The 16,249-nt window shown below is 45.4% G+C and overlaps 1 protein-coding gene across 4 annotated transcripts in view; it reads left to right on the top strand.

Annotated features, from left to right (window-relative positions):
* DENND2A (DENN domain containing 2A) overlaps positions 1 to 16,249 on the top strand; it is a 121,961-nt gene that overhangs the window by 25,424 nt on the left and 80,288 nt on the right. For 3 of the 4 annotated variants that reach the window (XM_031013516.3, XM_055393222.2, XM_019031130.4), the window contains exons 2-3: positions 9,403 to 9,504; positions 12,674 to 13,813. In XM_031013516.3, coding sequence (XP_030869376.2) covers positions 12,819 to 13,813 — 995 coding nt within the window. In that variant the 5' untranslated portion in view covers positions 9,403 to 9,504; positions 12,674 to 12,818. The remainder of the gene's footprint in view (positions 1 to 9,402; positions 9,505 to 12,673; positions 13,814 to 16,249) is intronic. The other variant, XM_055393225.2, reaches the window with a different exon arrangement.

Below are 16,249 nucleotides of genomic sequence, written 5' to 3'. Positions count from 1 at the left end.
TATGTATAGGCCTAGAGCAACCCATTTTAATTTTTTTAAGACCTCTTCATTGGCTAGGTGCAGTGTCTCACGCCTGTAATCCCAGCACTTTGGAAGGGCAAAGCAGGAGGAGTGCTTGAGGCCAGGAGTTCGAGACCAGCCTGGGCAACATGGTGAAACCCTGTCCTGACAAAAAATATGGCAATTAGCCAGGCGTGGTGGTGCACACCTGTAGTCCCAGCTACCTGGGGCGGTAGGGAGCTGAGGTAGGAAGATCACCTGAGCCCAGGGAGGTCAAGGCAGCAGGGACCTGCACTCCATCCTGGGCAACAGACCCTATCTCAAAAAAAAAAATTTTTTGTTTGTTTAAAGAAAATGAGGAAAATGAAGCATCAAGGCTCCAGAATGAGCTGCACTATGTAGTTAGACATGGCAAGAGTTGTATTACATTGATTGTGTGCTTTTATTTCTCAAGTTGTTTTTGGAAACAAATAACTTCTAGATATGTGTGCTAAGAATGCTCAGACAAGAAAACAGCTATTTTTGTTCTACTGTAATTGTTATGGTTTCTTCTCTATTTTTTGCCTGCTCTTCATAAGCTGATAAAACTAAGAGATATTGGAATCATTAAAGCTGAATAGCCCATGGCCTTATTCGCAACACAAAAACTATTTAAAATGTAATTTTATGAATATGTAATCATTTACAATCCTGTAAACCAAAAAATGACTGAGGCAGCTCAATTAATTTAGAGGTTTATTTTGCCCAGGTTGAGGATACCCCTGGGAAAAAGAAACACAAGTCACAGTAAGATCTGTCTCCTGGCCAGGTGCGGTGGCTCACACCTGTAATTCCAGCACTTTGGAAGGCCAAGGCAGGTGGATCACTTGAGGCCAGGAGTTCGAGACCAGCAAGGCAAGGTGGCAAAACCCCATCTCTACTAAAAATACAAAAATTAGCTGGATGTCTTGGTGCACGCCTGTTAATTCCAGCTGCTCAGGAGGCTGAGTTACGAGAATCACTTGAGCCCAGGAGGTAGAGGCTGCAGTGAGCCAAGATCGTGCCACTGCACTCCAGCCTGGGTGACAGAGCGATTCTGTCTCAAAAAAATAAAAAATAAAAAAATAAAAAAGATCTGTGTCTCCTGTGCTTTTTCCAAAGAGGCTTTGAGGACTTCAGTGTTTAAAAGGGCAACAGTGAGCAGGAGGGGAAGGAGGAAAAGAAAAAAGGGGAGAAGGGTAGGTGATGAGGCAAGTGGTCACATTCCAATGAGGCTCTGATTGGTGCTCAGTGAATCCACGTTTTCCATGGGAAAAGAAGGGAATGGGGAAAAGTCAGTAGTGCATTCATCCAGCTCTCAGTTGGTCTGCATTTGACACCAGATAAAGTTAGCATGTGAAATTACAGCTGTCGTGGAACAAAAGGAAGGCAGTTTTTTTGTGTGTGACTCAGTTCCTAAGCTGTTATTTTCCTTTTGGCATAGTGAGTTGGAGGTCCTGAGATTTTATTTTTGTTTCACAATCTAAGTTGTAGTTTTTTTTTTGTTTTTTTTTTTTTTTAATTTTAAGGGTGGCTGCTCCATAGGCAAAGCAGGGCTACCCCACAGGCAGAGTAGCCTAAACTATTTTTTAGGAGGTGGGGTCTTGCTGTGTTGCCCAGGCTAGAGTGCAGTAGCTTTTTTTTTTTTTTTTTTAAGATGGAGTCTCACTCTGTTACCCAGGCTTGAGTGCAAGGGTGTGATCTTGGCTCACTGCAACCTCTGCCTCCTGGGTTCAAGTGATTCTCCTGCCTCAGCCTCCCAAGTAGCTGGGACTACAGGTGCACACCACCAAGCTTGGCTAATTTTTCTATTTTTAGTAGAGATGGGGTTTCACCATGTTAGCCAGGCTGGTCTTGAACTCCTGACCTCAAGTGATCTGCCTGCCTTGGCCTCCCAAAGTGCTAGGATTACAGGCATGAGCCACTGCACTCAGCCTGCAGTGGCTATTCACAGGTGCGATTATAGCTCACTGCAGCCTCAAACTCCTGGTCTCAAGCAGTCCTCCTGCTTCAGCTCCTCCAGTAGCAGGGACTACACGCTTGCATCACTGTACTCAGCTAAACCTCTTTTTTTTCTTGAGACAGAGTTTCGCTCTTGTTGCCCAGGCTGGAATGCAATGGCTTGATCTTGGCTCACTGCAACCTCTGCCTCCCGGGTTCAAGCCATTCTCCTGCCTCAGCCTCCCAAGTAGATGGGATTACAGGCATGCACCACCATGCCTGGCTAATTTTGTATTTTTAGTAGAGACAGCGTTTCTCCATGTTAGTAAGGGTGGTCTCGAACTCCCGACCTCAGGTGATCCACCCGCCTCAGTCTCCCAAAGTGCTGGGATTACAGGCGTGAGTGAGCCACTGCACCCGGCCCTCAACCTTATTTTTAAATTTAGTGTAACAGGGCTGGACGCAGTGGCTCATGCCTGTAATCCGAGTACTTTGGGAGGCCAAGGTGGGCGGATCACTTGAGATCAGGAGTTCGAGACCAGCCTGGCCAACATGGAGAAGTCCTATCTCTACCAAAAATACAAAAATTAGCCGGGCGTGGTGGTACATGACCATAATTCCAGCAACTTGGGAGGGTGAGGCAGGAGAATTGCTGGAACCCGCGAGGTGGAGGTTGCAGTGAGCCAAGATTGCACCATTGCACTCCAGATCGGGCAACAGAGTAAGACTCTGTCTCAAAAAAAAAAAAAAAAAAAAATTAGTATAACAAATATGATCCTTTTGGTGTCAAGTTATATATAATACATATTTACTTATGCTTCGGAGCTAACATAATCAAGTTTAGATCAGTAAAGGGCACTGGAAATTATAATTGCGTGGATTTTATTCCTCACTCCACCTCTTCCCCTGCGCATATATCTTATTTTTTTCACGGAATATACACTGTACTTACATAATTTATTTCCACTGAGATAGAATCCACATAACATTCACCATCTTTTTTTTTTTTTCCTTTTTTTTCTTGAGACGGAGTTTCGCTCTGTCATCCAGGCTGGAGTGCAATGGGGCAATCTTGGCTCATGGCATTCTCCGCCTCCCGGGTTCAAGTGATTGTCTTGCCTCAGCTTCCCAAGTAGCTGGGATTACAGGCGTGTGCCACAACACCCAGCTAATTTTTTGTATTTTTAGTAGAGACGGGGTTTCACCATTTGGTCAGGCTGGTCTCGAACTCCTGACCTCAGGTGATCCACCTGCCTCTGCCTCCCAAAGTGCTGGAATTACAGACATGAGCCACTGCGCTCAGCCAACATTCACCATCTTAAACTGTACAGTTCAGTGGCTTGTGGTGTATTCACCGCATTGTGCAACTATCACCGCTATGAAATTTTAGGACATTTCTATCATTCCAAAGAAACCCTCACCTATTAATAGCAATGAGGAACAATTTCTCCCTCCTCTCTGCCTCCGGCAATCACTAATCTACCATCCGTCTCTGTGAATTTGCCTGCTCTGGACATTTTATATAAATGGAATCATACAATATGTGGCCTTTTGTGTCTGGCTTCTTTCATGTAGTAGGTTTCTTTAGTTCACCAATGTTGTAGCATGTAATAGTGCTTCATTCCTTTATGTGACTGAATTCCATTGTACAGATAGACCACTTTTTAAAATCCATCAACTGACCAACACTTCCACATTTCATTTTATATTTATGTATTTATTTATTTTGAGACAGGGTCTCGCTCTGTTGTGTAGGCTGGAGTGCAGTGATGCAATCAAGGCTCGCTGCAGCCTCAACCTCCCAGGCTCAAATGATCCTCCCTCTAAGCCTCCTGCGTAGCTGGGGCTACAGATGTGCACCACCACACCTGGCCAATTTTTTTATTTTTTATTTTTTGTAGAGATGGGTTCTTGCAATGTTGCCTAGGCTGGTCTTGAACTCCTGGGCTCAAGTCATCTTCCTGCCTCAGCCTCCCAAAGTGCTGAGATTACAGGTGTGGGCCACTGTACCCAGCCCATTTTATATTTAAATCACTTCTTGCTTTAAGATTTAAAGAGAGGCCGCATGTGGTGGCGCATGCCTGTAATCCCAGCTACTTGGGAGGCTGAGGCAGAATCGCTTGAATCTGGGAGGCGGAGTGGCGGTGAGCCGAGATCATGCCATTGCACTCCAGCCTGGGCAACAGGAGTGAAACTCGTCTCAAAAAAAAAATAATAATAACAGTGCTCTGTTATCAGAAGCAGCAGTCCGAGAGGCCAGGCCTCAGACCACTAGTTGATGTCTTGCTGGGCTCCTAGCCCTTAAGGCTGTGCTGGCTTCACCAGGCTGGTGTTTCTGGATTGCCTTTGCCGGATTCCAAAAATGGCCGCAGAAGAAAGACAGCAATGGGGCAGGCCCAGCAGGATTCTAAAGGAGCTGCTGGGTCCTCCTGAGGGCTCCGCTCCTCTCCCCTCAGGCATAGCCCGCTTCTCTTGGTCCTCCTCCAAATGCCACAGGTCCACAGCCGCTCCTGTGAGAACTGCCCCTGGGACCTGATCTTGTTTATTTCCTCTTCCCACTTGTGGGAAAACACTTTATATCTGTTTTAAATTCTTGACCTTTTTTCTGAGAGCTATTTGTTGTGTAATTAATGACTTGACATTTTAGAATTCTAAGCCCCTTTAAAAAACAAAAAATAGTGTGTTCAGAGATAAGCTTGGAAGGAACTGTAAAATTATATATATAATCTAGCAATGTCAGTCTGGAGCAATTAAGTTGTCTGGGCTTTTGAGGCTGATCAGAAGCATCTCACTATGAGATCTCTTGATCTCTCTCCCTCTCAAAATTAAGGGTAATTCACAGACGTAATTGGGAGTAAGAGGATCTCTCAGCATCAGCTGGCCAAGAGAGTAGACCGCAGTACCCAACAGGATTAAAAATTGAGGGAGACTCTCCCATCTGGCTTTTTCTTTCTTTTTTTTTTTTTTTTCCTTAAGACTAGTTAAGTGAGGCTGGGCACAGTGGCTCATGCCTGTAATCCTAATACTTTGGGAGGCCAAGGTGGGAGGATTGCTTGATCTCAGGAGTTCAAGACCAGCCTAGGTGACATAGTGAAACTCCATCTCTACTAAAAAAAATTTTTTTAATTAGCCACACGTGGTGGTGCATGCCTGTAGTCCCAGCTACTCAGGAGGCTGAGGCGGGAGGATCGCTTAAGCCCAGCAGGTTGAAGCTGCTATGAGCCATCATCACACCACTGCACTCCAGCCTGGGTGACGGCGAGACCCTGTCTCCAAAAAAAAGAGTAATTGAAAAAAACCCACAAGTGTCAAATGCAGTAGTGAGAAGGGGGGAAGAGTAGAATAAAGACTTGGATGCGTAACTGACTGTGAATAATCAATTCAGTTGACTCACTGCCTTCAGACCAGTCCCACCCAGCTTCTTAACTTCTGAACCCTCCAGTCAACATGATGTCAATGCCCAAACAAAATTCTTGAGCCAAGAAAAGATTTTACAGTATTCACTTCAGCAAGAAGAACAACAGGGTTAGATTATGGACTGGGTTGATAAACATAATCAGCTATAGATGTTAGAATTTTAAAAATATTTTTCTTCAACTTAGTTTCTGAAACTTACAGAAATGTTCAAGCCTGCAAAAAATATATGAACTCTTGTGTACTCATCAGCTACCTTCAAAATTTTGTAGGACTTTTTAGTCTAATTAATTTTTTTTGTTTGTTTTGAGACAGACTCTCAAAAAAGAGTCTGACTCTGTTGCCCAGGCTGGAGTACAGTGGGGCGATCTCGGCTTACTGCAACTTCCACCTCCTGGGTTCAAGCAATTCTTCTGCTTCAGCCTCCCGAGTAGCTGGGATTATAAGCGCCCACCACCATGCCCACCTAATTTTTGTATTTTTAGTAGAGACAGGGTTTCCCCATGCTGGCCAGGCTGGTCTCAAACTTGTGACCTCAAGAGATCCGCCCGCCTTGGCCTCCCAAAGTGCTGGGATTATAGGCATGAGCCACCATGCCCAGCCAGTTAATTAAAATTATTAGTAATAGCCCATCTGGTTAATGGGAAGTTCTATTTTTATGGAAAGCAGTTGAGTGGGAAAATGTGTTATTACTATCAATCATACCATTATCTCTCTTGGAATATAGTCTACTTGGATCACAAGACCAAATTGTCTAAAAAGAAATAAGGAACCTTGTGTTGTGTAAAAACTCAAGCTGTCATGAAGCCCAGCCCTTTGATTTCTTGCAAGCGAGAGATGCCCAAGCCAGGACATTGGCCTCTGCGACCTTTGATTTACCATATTTAAATGCAGATTCCAGAGCAGCCCTCAGACTGTTGGCTTTGGTACGTCTTGGTACATCGGAGAGGTGCCCAGGAATCTGCATGTCTGACAGGGTCCCCAGGTTGACTGGAACTGATCCCCCATGGACCACACTTTGGAAAATGGTTCTATCTCACAATCCCAGACTATAAAGTGATAATGAAGTTTATCATGGTAATTTAAGTCACAGAGCACTCCCAACTAGCAAATTCGGCTGGGTTTGTTACTTAATTAATGATTTTTTTTTTTTTTTTTTTTTGAGACAGGGTCTCACTGTGTCACCTGGGCTGGAGTGCAGTGGTGCAGTCTCAGCTCACTGCAACCTCCATCTGCTGGGCTCAAGCAATCCTCACACCTCAGCCTCCCGAGTAGCTGGGACTGCAGGCATGCACCAGCACACCCGGTTAATTTTTGTATTTTTGTAGAGACAATGTTTTGCCATGTTGCCCAGGCTGGTTTCAATCTCCTGAGCTCAAGTGATCAGCCCACCTCGGCCTCCAAAAGTGCTGGAATTACAGGTGTGAGCTACCGTGCCCAGCCAGTTAACAACTGCTAATCATCAGAGACAAAAAGGGAAAGGTCAGTTTTTTACAGCAGCATTTTTAATATCTTTGTGAATTCAGAAATGCTGGTGGACTGATTGCTGAGTGTTCAGGGGGGTTCTATGCCCCCTCAGTGCCAGCCTCTGAAGCCCCCTGCACTTGCTTCTCAGTATGTGGCATCAGCCATTTCTCTGGAGATCATGGTTTTCATGCTGGAAGTTATTACTCCCTGATGGGAAGTGAGTTCACTTAAGTATCATGTCATTTAAGTGCTTTTTGTGATCTTTGACCTCGAAGTTCATACATCCATCTCTGTGCATTCGACACAGTGGCCTTTTTTCCTTTTGGAAAAGCTGTGCTTCCTGAGAACTATAGGGAAACTGTTTTCTTGAGGGCATGGGGGGAGTTACAGGATTGATTGTGACCCAGGCACAGCCCTGGTGCTCTCGATGACGGCAGAGACTCTTACTCATCTTTGAGTCCTTCGGTGCATCCTGCACACAGCCTGGCACCTTGTCCTAGTGCCAGTGAAAGGGGAAGCCAGCTTGGAAGAGAGCTGCTGGCTCATATGGAACAAGGTTGGATTCTTGTGGGTTTGGTCTGCGTGGAGGGTGGTGGTGGTGGTGGGGAGGGGCTGTTCTCCCTGACGTCCACTGGGGCCCTCTGCCAGATGCCGGACAGAAGAGTAGTGTCTGTGGGCCCAGCCAAGTGGAGGGACTCCAGAAGCTTTCAGCTCTGCAGAGCTTTGTGAGAGGGACAATGAGTTCCTTCCTGTCCCTGAAAGGCCTTTCAGGGCTACCCTGCATGATGGGATGGGCAAGCCCTGGGGCCTGGCTTCTTTAAAGAAGTAGGCTCGGTTACAACATAGATCAAGCCCCACAATGTCTGGTGCTGAGTTGCTGGATAGGGGAACAGCTGAACTCCATGGACAGGCCAGAGCTCCATGCTCCTGTCCACCCACACACACACAGTTGGCAGATGTGTCTGTTCCCTTCCTTGCTCCCCCAGCTCATGGTTCCCCAGCCTCCCTCTTGTTCATTTGTTACCCATGTGCACTCTCCTTTTCTTTTTCTCTTTCTCTCTGGCCTTCCTCCCTTCCTCTCCTTGTTCCCAAGAGCTATCTGCATGTCTTGAAGTTCTGCCCTTTGATTACTCAGGAGGGAGAGGATGCCCAGGCCAGGACATCAGGCAACCATCCCATCACCTAGCAGGGAAACCATCCTGGGAAATAGGGTAGGAATCTTGGAAACTGAAGAAGGAGTTGGAAGAGGGCTTCCCTGGAAAAGTAACGTAAATACCCAGTATCTTGATATGCCTTGAGCTCTAGTCAAGGAGGTGGCTCCTCTCCACTAGGGAAGACCAGCTGGTGTTCATGCCTTACAGAAGAACTGCGTGGCCCATCCTGTTGGCCTTCTCTGATGGGCCCCATCTTGTCAGCACCTTCACCTGAGGTCCATTTATGCTCATGTTGGGAGACACTTCTTCCCAAAGAGTTCTGGAAGGACTTGCTATGAAGCAATGAAGTTTAATCAGTTACTTCAGTTTATGTGGGGGCCAGGCACCAGAGTCTTCAACTGCTACTTCTGAGCTGAGGCTGCTGCCTTGGTATCCACACAGGCCTTGCTATTTGGGGGGTTTAAGGAACTCAGTGGGATTCCTGGGTTTGCCAAGACCATCTCCTGATGTTCCTTAGACCAGACAGATGACCTCATGACTGGCTGTTTCTTCCTCCTCAGTTTGGAGGAGCTGGGAGGGGCTCCCCATGGGGGGCTCTGCAGACAAGGGCAGTGTGTGTTTAAACTCCCAGTGTCAGGGTTCGCAGAAGGGTAGAGTATCCCTGTGAAGACAGTTCCACTTTGGTGTGTGGTTTATGTCTTTTGTCAAATAAAAGGGCAACTACTTTCTTCTTTGGGGACTATTAGCTCATCACAGTGGTTCTTAGAGAGCCTAAAAAAGCATTGGGTCTCGTTGTTATTTATGTTTTGCTTTCTAAGTTTGTATGTTTTCTTAAAATTTTTGGTGACCTTAGCTAAAAGATATATACAAAGAGGGCCAGGCACAGTGGCTCACTCCTGTAATCCCAGCACTTAGGAAGGCCAAGGCAGGCAGATCACTTGAGAACAGGAGTTCAAGACCAGCCTGGCCAACAAGGTGAAAAACCATCTCTACTAAAAATACAAACATTAGCCAGGGGTGGTGGTGCACACCTGTAATCCCAGCTACTGGGGAGGCTGAGGCACGAGAATCACTTGAGCCCAGGAGGCGCAGGTTGTGGTGAGCCAAGAGCATGCCACTGCATTCCAGCCTGGGCAGCAGAACCAGACCCTGTCTCAAAAAAAACAAATGAACAAAAGAGATATATACAAAGAGGTTGGCATGAGTTCTGAATCTGGGTGGACCTCGGGATTGCACCCTCGCTTTACCTGCTAGGCCTGGGATTCTGAATTGTGTGTTCTTTCCATCCCCTGCTCCTGGGTGGAATCTATCAGGGATAAATAGTTTGGAGTGTGGGCCCTAGATTTGCTCCCCTCTGAGGGAGGCCCTGCTGTCATGGCTTACTGGGTGTGCATCCCTGTCCCCCCAGGTGACCTGGAACTCCCCTCGGTGCTGACATGATGACAGTGTGCAGGCCGGCCAAGGGCAGCCACAGCCAGACTGAAAACCTGAGCTACAAATTGGCTGACAAGTAAGAACACTTCTCCCCCGAGAGTGTAGATGCTGGCCCAGCTTCTTACTCTCCTACCACCTCCTTCTTCACTGATCCTACTTCCTTGAGCTAAGGAGCTCTTTTTCAGGTCATTCTAATGAGCCTCCTGCAGACCGTCTCCATGCACTGCATTCATTTAAGGCTTTAGGCCAAAGTGATCAAGAGAGAGTCTGACTAATGGCCGGTGTGAGGAGAGGATGATCCCTTGGTAACTTTAGCCCTATCCCCATGACGCATTCCAATTCTGGGTTTATTTTTCTAACTACTAGGATGTTCAGGTATTTTATTTATGTTTGAGCCCTAAGTCTTTGCAGCTGTACCTGTACACAGTCAGTTTTCCCATCTAATACCAGCGTGATTGTTTCCTTCTCCCCAGATGGAGCCCTTTGTCTGATCCTCTCACATTCCACGAAGCAGTTGGCAGCCACTGAGGGGTTCTTAGCTCTGCGCCCCAGTCTGGAACCCCTTATGGGGCGGGAGAATCCTGGAAACAGGAACTCTAGAAACTCTTGGGCCGGCAACCACATGGAGCAGGAACTCTGTCCTTGGGGATTCATAGGACAGTTGCGGCATCCTTGCCTCTGTTGCATGAGTTTTGTAAATCCAGTGTGAGTTTTCAGCAAGCCATCCTTTGTTCCTCTCGAGTTTTCCGACAGAGCTTCCATAGTTGTGAAGTCACTCCATGTGTTTGGGCTCTTAGACAATAACTATGATACTTCCAATAACACTAGTTACCATTTGTTGATACCAAGATTTAGAAAGTATGCTGTACTTTGAGCACATTACATGTTAACTCATGAATTCATTCATTCATTGAATAAATATTTGTTGACTAGCTGCTATGCACCAGGCACAGTAAACAATATAAATGTGGCCTCTGACTCATAGAGTTTCAGTCTACAGAAGGAAGATGAAAAACTCAGGATTCAAGTCTCAAGTCCCTCATTTCCAAAGCCCATGTATTTAGCTCCTAGGCCATAGTGCCTCACAGCATATAGGACATTAATAACCATGTTGTAGACCATCAGTCATCACCATGCAGGCACTAACCTGGATTGTGGTGTTTTTAATGTGTGTGTCTGTCCTCTCTCTTCATCTTGCCTCTAGCACTGTGAGAGCAAGGACCATCACTTCTGCCTTTTGAACCCTCAGTGAAATAACAAACTGATTCTGACTAAAATGTGAATTCATGCTAATGTCTCCAGTGGTGATGGAACAATTTAAAAATATTTTCTCTTTGTAAACACACTGTTAGGAATCCTAATTGTTTATTTAAATAAGGAATTCTGCCTTGATAGCCATATTTAAAATAGGAAAATGCGTTTGCCAAAAAAATGTGTTTGCATTTTCGCAAGTTTCTATTTTATGCCGTGCAACCAAGAACAGTGGTGTAATTTATGTGCTAATGTCTCCACTGAGGAAGAGGTCTTTACACAAACAACCTTGGGAATAGAAAGCTAAATAGTAACAGGATGCATGAAATTGCTACTTATTCATCCCTCACGGTGAACCTTAACTGGAGTTTCAGAATTTCCATGCGGTCAGATCTATACATTCAGAAAATGGGCACCGTGAGGTGTTAGCTAATGTCGGCACATCCGAAGTCACTGTACTCAGTCATAACCTTTGCTGGTGGAATAATGTTTGCATTGGACAACACAGATACTCTCATTCTTGTTAGACTAATTTAAAAATGTTTTTCCTTCAAAATAATTTTTAATATCTTCATGGCATTACCTAATCTAAAATTACATTTGGAAGCATGTATCATTACATATATGTTCTAGGCCAGAACTTTCTTCAGTGATGGAAATATTCTTCTTACCCATCCAGTACGGTAGCCATCAGCCACATGGCGCTTCTGAGTCCTTGACATGTGGCAGGTGTAACTGAGGAACTGAAGCTTGAATTTCATTGGATTTAAGGTTAAATAGTCATGTGTGGCTGGTGGCTACTCTATTAGATAGTGCATTTCTAAGCCAAGTGTGAAATCTGAATCTGCCTCTTTATTCACGCATTCATTCATGCACCAGATATTTATTGACCACCAACTCTCCCAGGTATTGTTTTGGGTGCTAGGGGTGCAGACTTGGCCACAACAGGCCAAAATAACAGAACAATCCCTGCCCTGGTGGCAAGGCTCATGAAGAGCTCACTCTAGTGAGGCCCCATTCCAGAGGAGGTTCTGTTCAGATGCACCCAATCATTGTGGCTTTGCCCACTTGATTCAGACAATTTGTCAAGTTCAGGGGTAGCACAAACTTCATGACTTGTGATGTTGTTTTAGTTTTTAAATAGTCATTGCAAAGAACTGCCTGTGGATAAGAAAAGCAGGAAAAACAGCCTATGTAATCTTTTACCTCATGAAATTACTCCTATTTTATTTTTATTTTTATTTTTATTTTTGAGACAGAGTCTCTCTCTGTTGCCCAGGCTGGAGTGCAGTGGTGCAATCTAAGTTTACTGCAATCTCTGCCTCCCGGGTTCCAGCAATTCTCCTGCCTCAATCTCCTGAGTGAGTAGCTGGGATTACAGGGCCTGCCACCACACCCCGCTAATCTTTGTATTTTTAGTACAGACGGGGTTTCACCATGTTAGCCAGGCTGGTCTCAAACTCCTGACCTCGTGATCTGCCTGCCTCGGCCTCCCAAAGTGCTGGGATTACAGGTGTGAGCCACAATGCCTGGCCCATATTATTATTATCTTCATTTTACAGAGGTGGAAACTGAGGTTTAGAGGACTTAAACAACTTGCCTAAGGTCACGTGACTGAATTAGGATTTAAACCCAAGCCTATCTGACTCCTAAACCCGATTGCTCCTTCATTTCACCATGCTGTCTCCCCAAGGAAAACACAAATTGAGTTTTTAAAAAAAATTTTTGTAGAGATGGGGGTCTTGTTATGTTGCCCAGGCTGGTTTTGAACTCCTGGCCTCAAGTGATCCTCCCACCTCAGCCTCCCAAAGTGCTGGGATTACAGGCGTGAGCCACTGCACCCTGCCCACAAAGTGAATTTTTTTTTTAATAGGGATTTCAATGTTTGTGGTTTGTGACTTGCATATAACATTTATATCTAAGTTCTAGCAAATCTCTATGACCAGCCAAGAACAATGAGAATCACTCACCTGGTGTTTGTCTTTCTTGTGCAGGGTCAAGGTGGAAGGTCCAAGGACTGAGAAAGACCCTCGAAGGCATCCACTTTAGTCCTCCATTCCATTCCTAGAGACTGATCAGGAGTCAGGCTTCAGAAGGAGCCCCCTGGAAGGCCTCCACAACCTCACGCTAGAGTCAAGAATGGATATGTTCAGCTTGGATATGATCATCAGTGACCCAGCTGCAGAAGCCAGCAGGGCTGGGAAGAAGCAGCTCAGAGGCATTCAGAACCCTTGCCCATCTGCCAGAGCCAGACCCCGGCACAAGTCCCTCAACATAAAGGACAAGATATCAGAATGGGAAGGGAAGAAAGAGGTGCCCACTTCTGCACCCAGCAGGAGAGCAGACAGACAGGAGGATTATCTGCCGTCCTCTATGGTGGAGAGGAGGAGTAGTGATGGGGTGAGAACTCAGGTCACAGAGGCTAAGAATGGAATGAGGCCAGGAACAGAGAGCACAGAGAAGGAGAGGAATAAAGGAGCAGTGAACGTCGGGGGACAGGACCCAGAGCCGGGGCAAGACCTAAGCCAGCCAGAACGGGAAGTGGATCCTAGCTGGGGCCGAGGCCGAGAGCCAAGACTTGGCAAGCTACGCTTTCAGAACGATCACCTCTCAGTGCTGAAGCAGGTCAAGAAACTCGAGCAGGCTTTGAAGGATGGGTCGGCAGGGCTGGATCCCCAGTTACCAGGGACTTGTTACTCCCCACACTGCCCTCCTGACAAGGCAGAGGCAGGGTCCACCCTTCCTGAGAACCTGGGAGGCGGGAGCGGCTCAGAAGTCAGCCAGAGGGTCCACCCCTCGGACCTGGAAGGCAGGGAGCCCACCCCTGAGGTTGTGGAGGACAGGAAAGGTTCATGCAGAAGGCCATGGGACCGGAGCCTTGAGAACGTGTATAGGGGCTCGGAGGGTTCCCCCACAAAGCCCTTCATCAACCCTCTGCCAAAACCCCGGAGAACGTTCAAACATGCTGGAGAAGGGGACAAAGATGGGAAGCCGGGCATCGGCTTCAGGAAAGAGAAAAGAAATCTGCCTCCTCTGCCCTCTCTACCTCCCCCGCCTCTGCCCTCCTCTCCCCCGCCTTCCTCTGTGAACAGAAGACTGTGGACCGGGAGACAGAAATCCAGTGCAGACCACAGGTAGGTGCCGGTGTGGCCGGGCAGAGCGTCGCCACCTGACTCTCTCAGTGGTTTATGTCCCATCATAACCGTCTGTTCTCAGCTGAATTATTTGTTTTATTAAACTGATGGATCTTGTAGTCCAGATGGTTCATAGCTTAAGATACTTTGTTAATTAACCTGGAAACTTGGTAACTGATGCATGTATTTTGTGTTTGTTCTCAGTCCTCAAAAAAGAAGAGTATGTGCTTTTAAAAATTACCCTTTAGATGTAATAAGGACTTGGAATTGGGACAGTAACCAAGAGTTAAATGAAGGACTCATGTTAACCCTGGAAGTCTACAACTTGGTAGTCCCTGCTAACTACCAGTGCTTGCATTTTTCTTGGTGTGGGCTTTAGAAATACACTGGCCCTATCAGTGTCTATCTATGTGACCTTAAACAAGTTATCTAACCTCTCGAAGCCTCAGTTTCCTCATTTATACATATGGATGCACGCACTGTGAATATTTTATAACGTTAAAATAACACATTAAATAATAAAGCATGTTAATGCTTAAAAATAAAATCTATGCTTCGAAAACAATTTTTCTATTTTGCAACTTAATCTCTAGTCCATTTCTCTAACATGCTAGTTGGTTTGATACCCACTAATCTAGAAACCAGCTTTAGAGCAAAACTCCTCAGAACAGTTGTTGTACTCCCTTTCATCATTTCACCTCCTATTTTCTCTTGACCCACCCCATTGAGCTTTGGGAACCTCCTCCTGAAACTACCCTGTCCCGAGGCCACCAGTAACCTCCATCTTGCTAAATCCAATTGCCAGTTCTTAGTTTTTTTCTTAATTGGCCCCTCTCAGTATTCGAGGAACACCTGTTGACTTGTTCCATCTTGAAACACTTCCTTCATTTGGCTTCTGGGTCACCCATGTCCCTGGAAGTCCTGCTTCTCTGGCTCCTCTGAGTTCCATTCTTTTTTCCTTCTATCTGTCAGAGCACACCCCGAACCTATCCCCACCTCAACCCAGGGCCAGACCTGAGACTTTTCTTCTCCATCTACACTCACTCCCTAAATGATCTCATCCAGTCCCATGGCTTTAAATGTCAATGTCATGCTTATGATTCCCAAATTGAGGCATTCAGCCCCAACTCCCTCCCCCAGCTTAAGGTTTGTGTAGTCATCTCCTGCTTGGATCTCCATTTGGTTGTCTTATCATTTATACTTAACGTGTCCAAACCCAAATTCTCCACCCAGGCCACCGGTAACCACCTCCTCCTAAAATAATTGTCATCCTTCTAAATGGCATCACCCTTTGTTTAGTTGCTTAGGCCACAAACCTAAAAAGTCATCTCCAATTGCTCTCTTTTTCATATAACCCTTCCTAATTCATCACCAAGTCCTTTGGTTCTAGTTTCAAAACTTTATCCCAAATCTGCCTACATCTCCTCCACTGCTACCATCTTAATCATCTTGGATTCACCTCCCATCCCTAGAACATTCCTCCCTCAGCAGCCAGAGGAGTCTTCTAAAAATATAAACTATAAATTAAATCCTGTCACCCCCCACTCAGCATGGTCTGTCATGTAGGATGATTCTTTTGGCTGTAAATAGCATAATTTCTTTTTTTTTCCCCACTTTCTCTGTAAATAGCATAATAGCATAATTTCTTCTCTTCAAGGGGGAAAAAGTTTGCATATTCTAGAATTTATTTACATATATTTGTATATATATGTAAATATATATAAGTTATTCCCAGTTTACAAATAATGCTGTGATAAGGAGCATATAGCATTACTAGTTTTGCTACTTACTAGCTGTGGGACATTGGACAAGCAACTAAATTGTGTTGGCCTCATTTTACCTATCTGTAAAATGGTGATAATTATATTATAGTAACCACTTCACAGAGTTGTTGTGAAGATTGAATGAGTTAACATGTATAACATAAACTTAGTACAGAGCCTGTTCAATATGTGTTAAGTGTTTTATTTTTCTCTGGCTCCATTCTGTTTAATTAATCAGGCTATTTTTTTGTCAGTACCAAACTATTATTTTAACTTCATAATGTATTATTATTATTATTTTTTTTTCGAGACAGAGTATCGCCCAGGCTGGAGTGCGGTGGCACAATATCAGCTCACTGCATCCTCCACCTCCTGGGTTCCAGCATTTCTCCTGCCTCAGCATCCCAAATAGCTGAGATTACAGGCGCACGCCACCACGCCTGGCTAATTTTTTGTATTTTTAGTAGAGACAGGGTTTCACCATGTTGGCCAGGCTGATCTCGAACCCCTGACCTCAAGTGATCTGTCTGCCTTGGCCTCCCAAACTGCTGGGATTACAGGCGTGAGCCCCACACCCAGCCCATAATGTATTTTAATATCTAGTAGAGCTTACAGAAAGTTCTTAATGTTGCTAATAATTAGTCAGTTGATCCTCTTGGACTTCCTATATATA

Source organism: Gorilla gorilla, chromosome 6 (genome assembly GCF_029281585.2).
Source record: "Gorilla gorilla gorilla isolate KB3781 chromosome 6, NHGRI_mGorGor1-v2.1_pri, whole genome shotgun sequence".
NCBI classification, from domain to species: Eukaryota; Metazoa; Chordata; class Mammalia; order Primates; family Hominidae; genus Gorilla; species Gorilla gorilla.
This window is presented reverse-complemented; position numbering and strand designations above follow the sequence as displayed.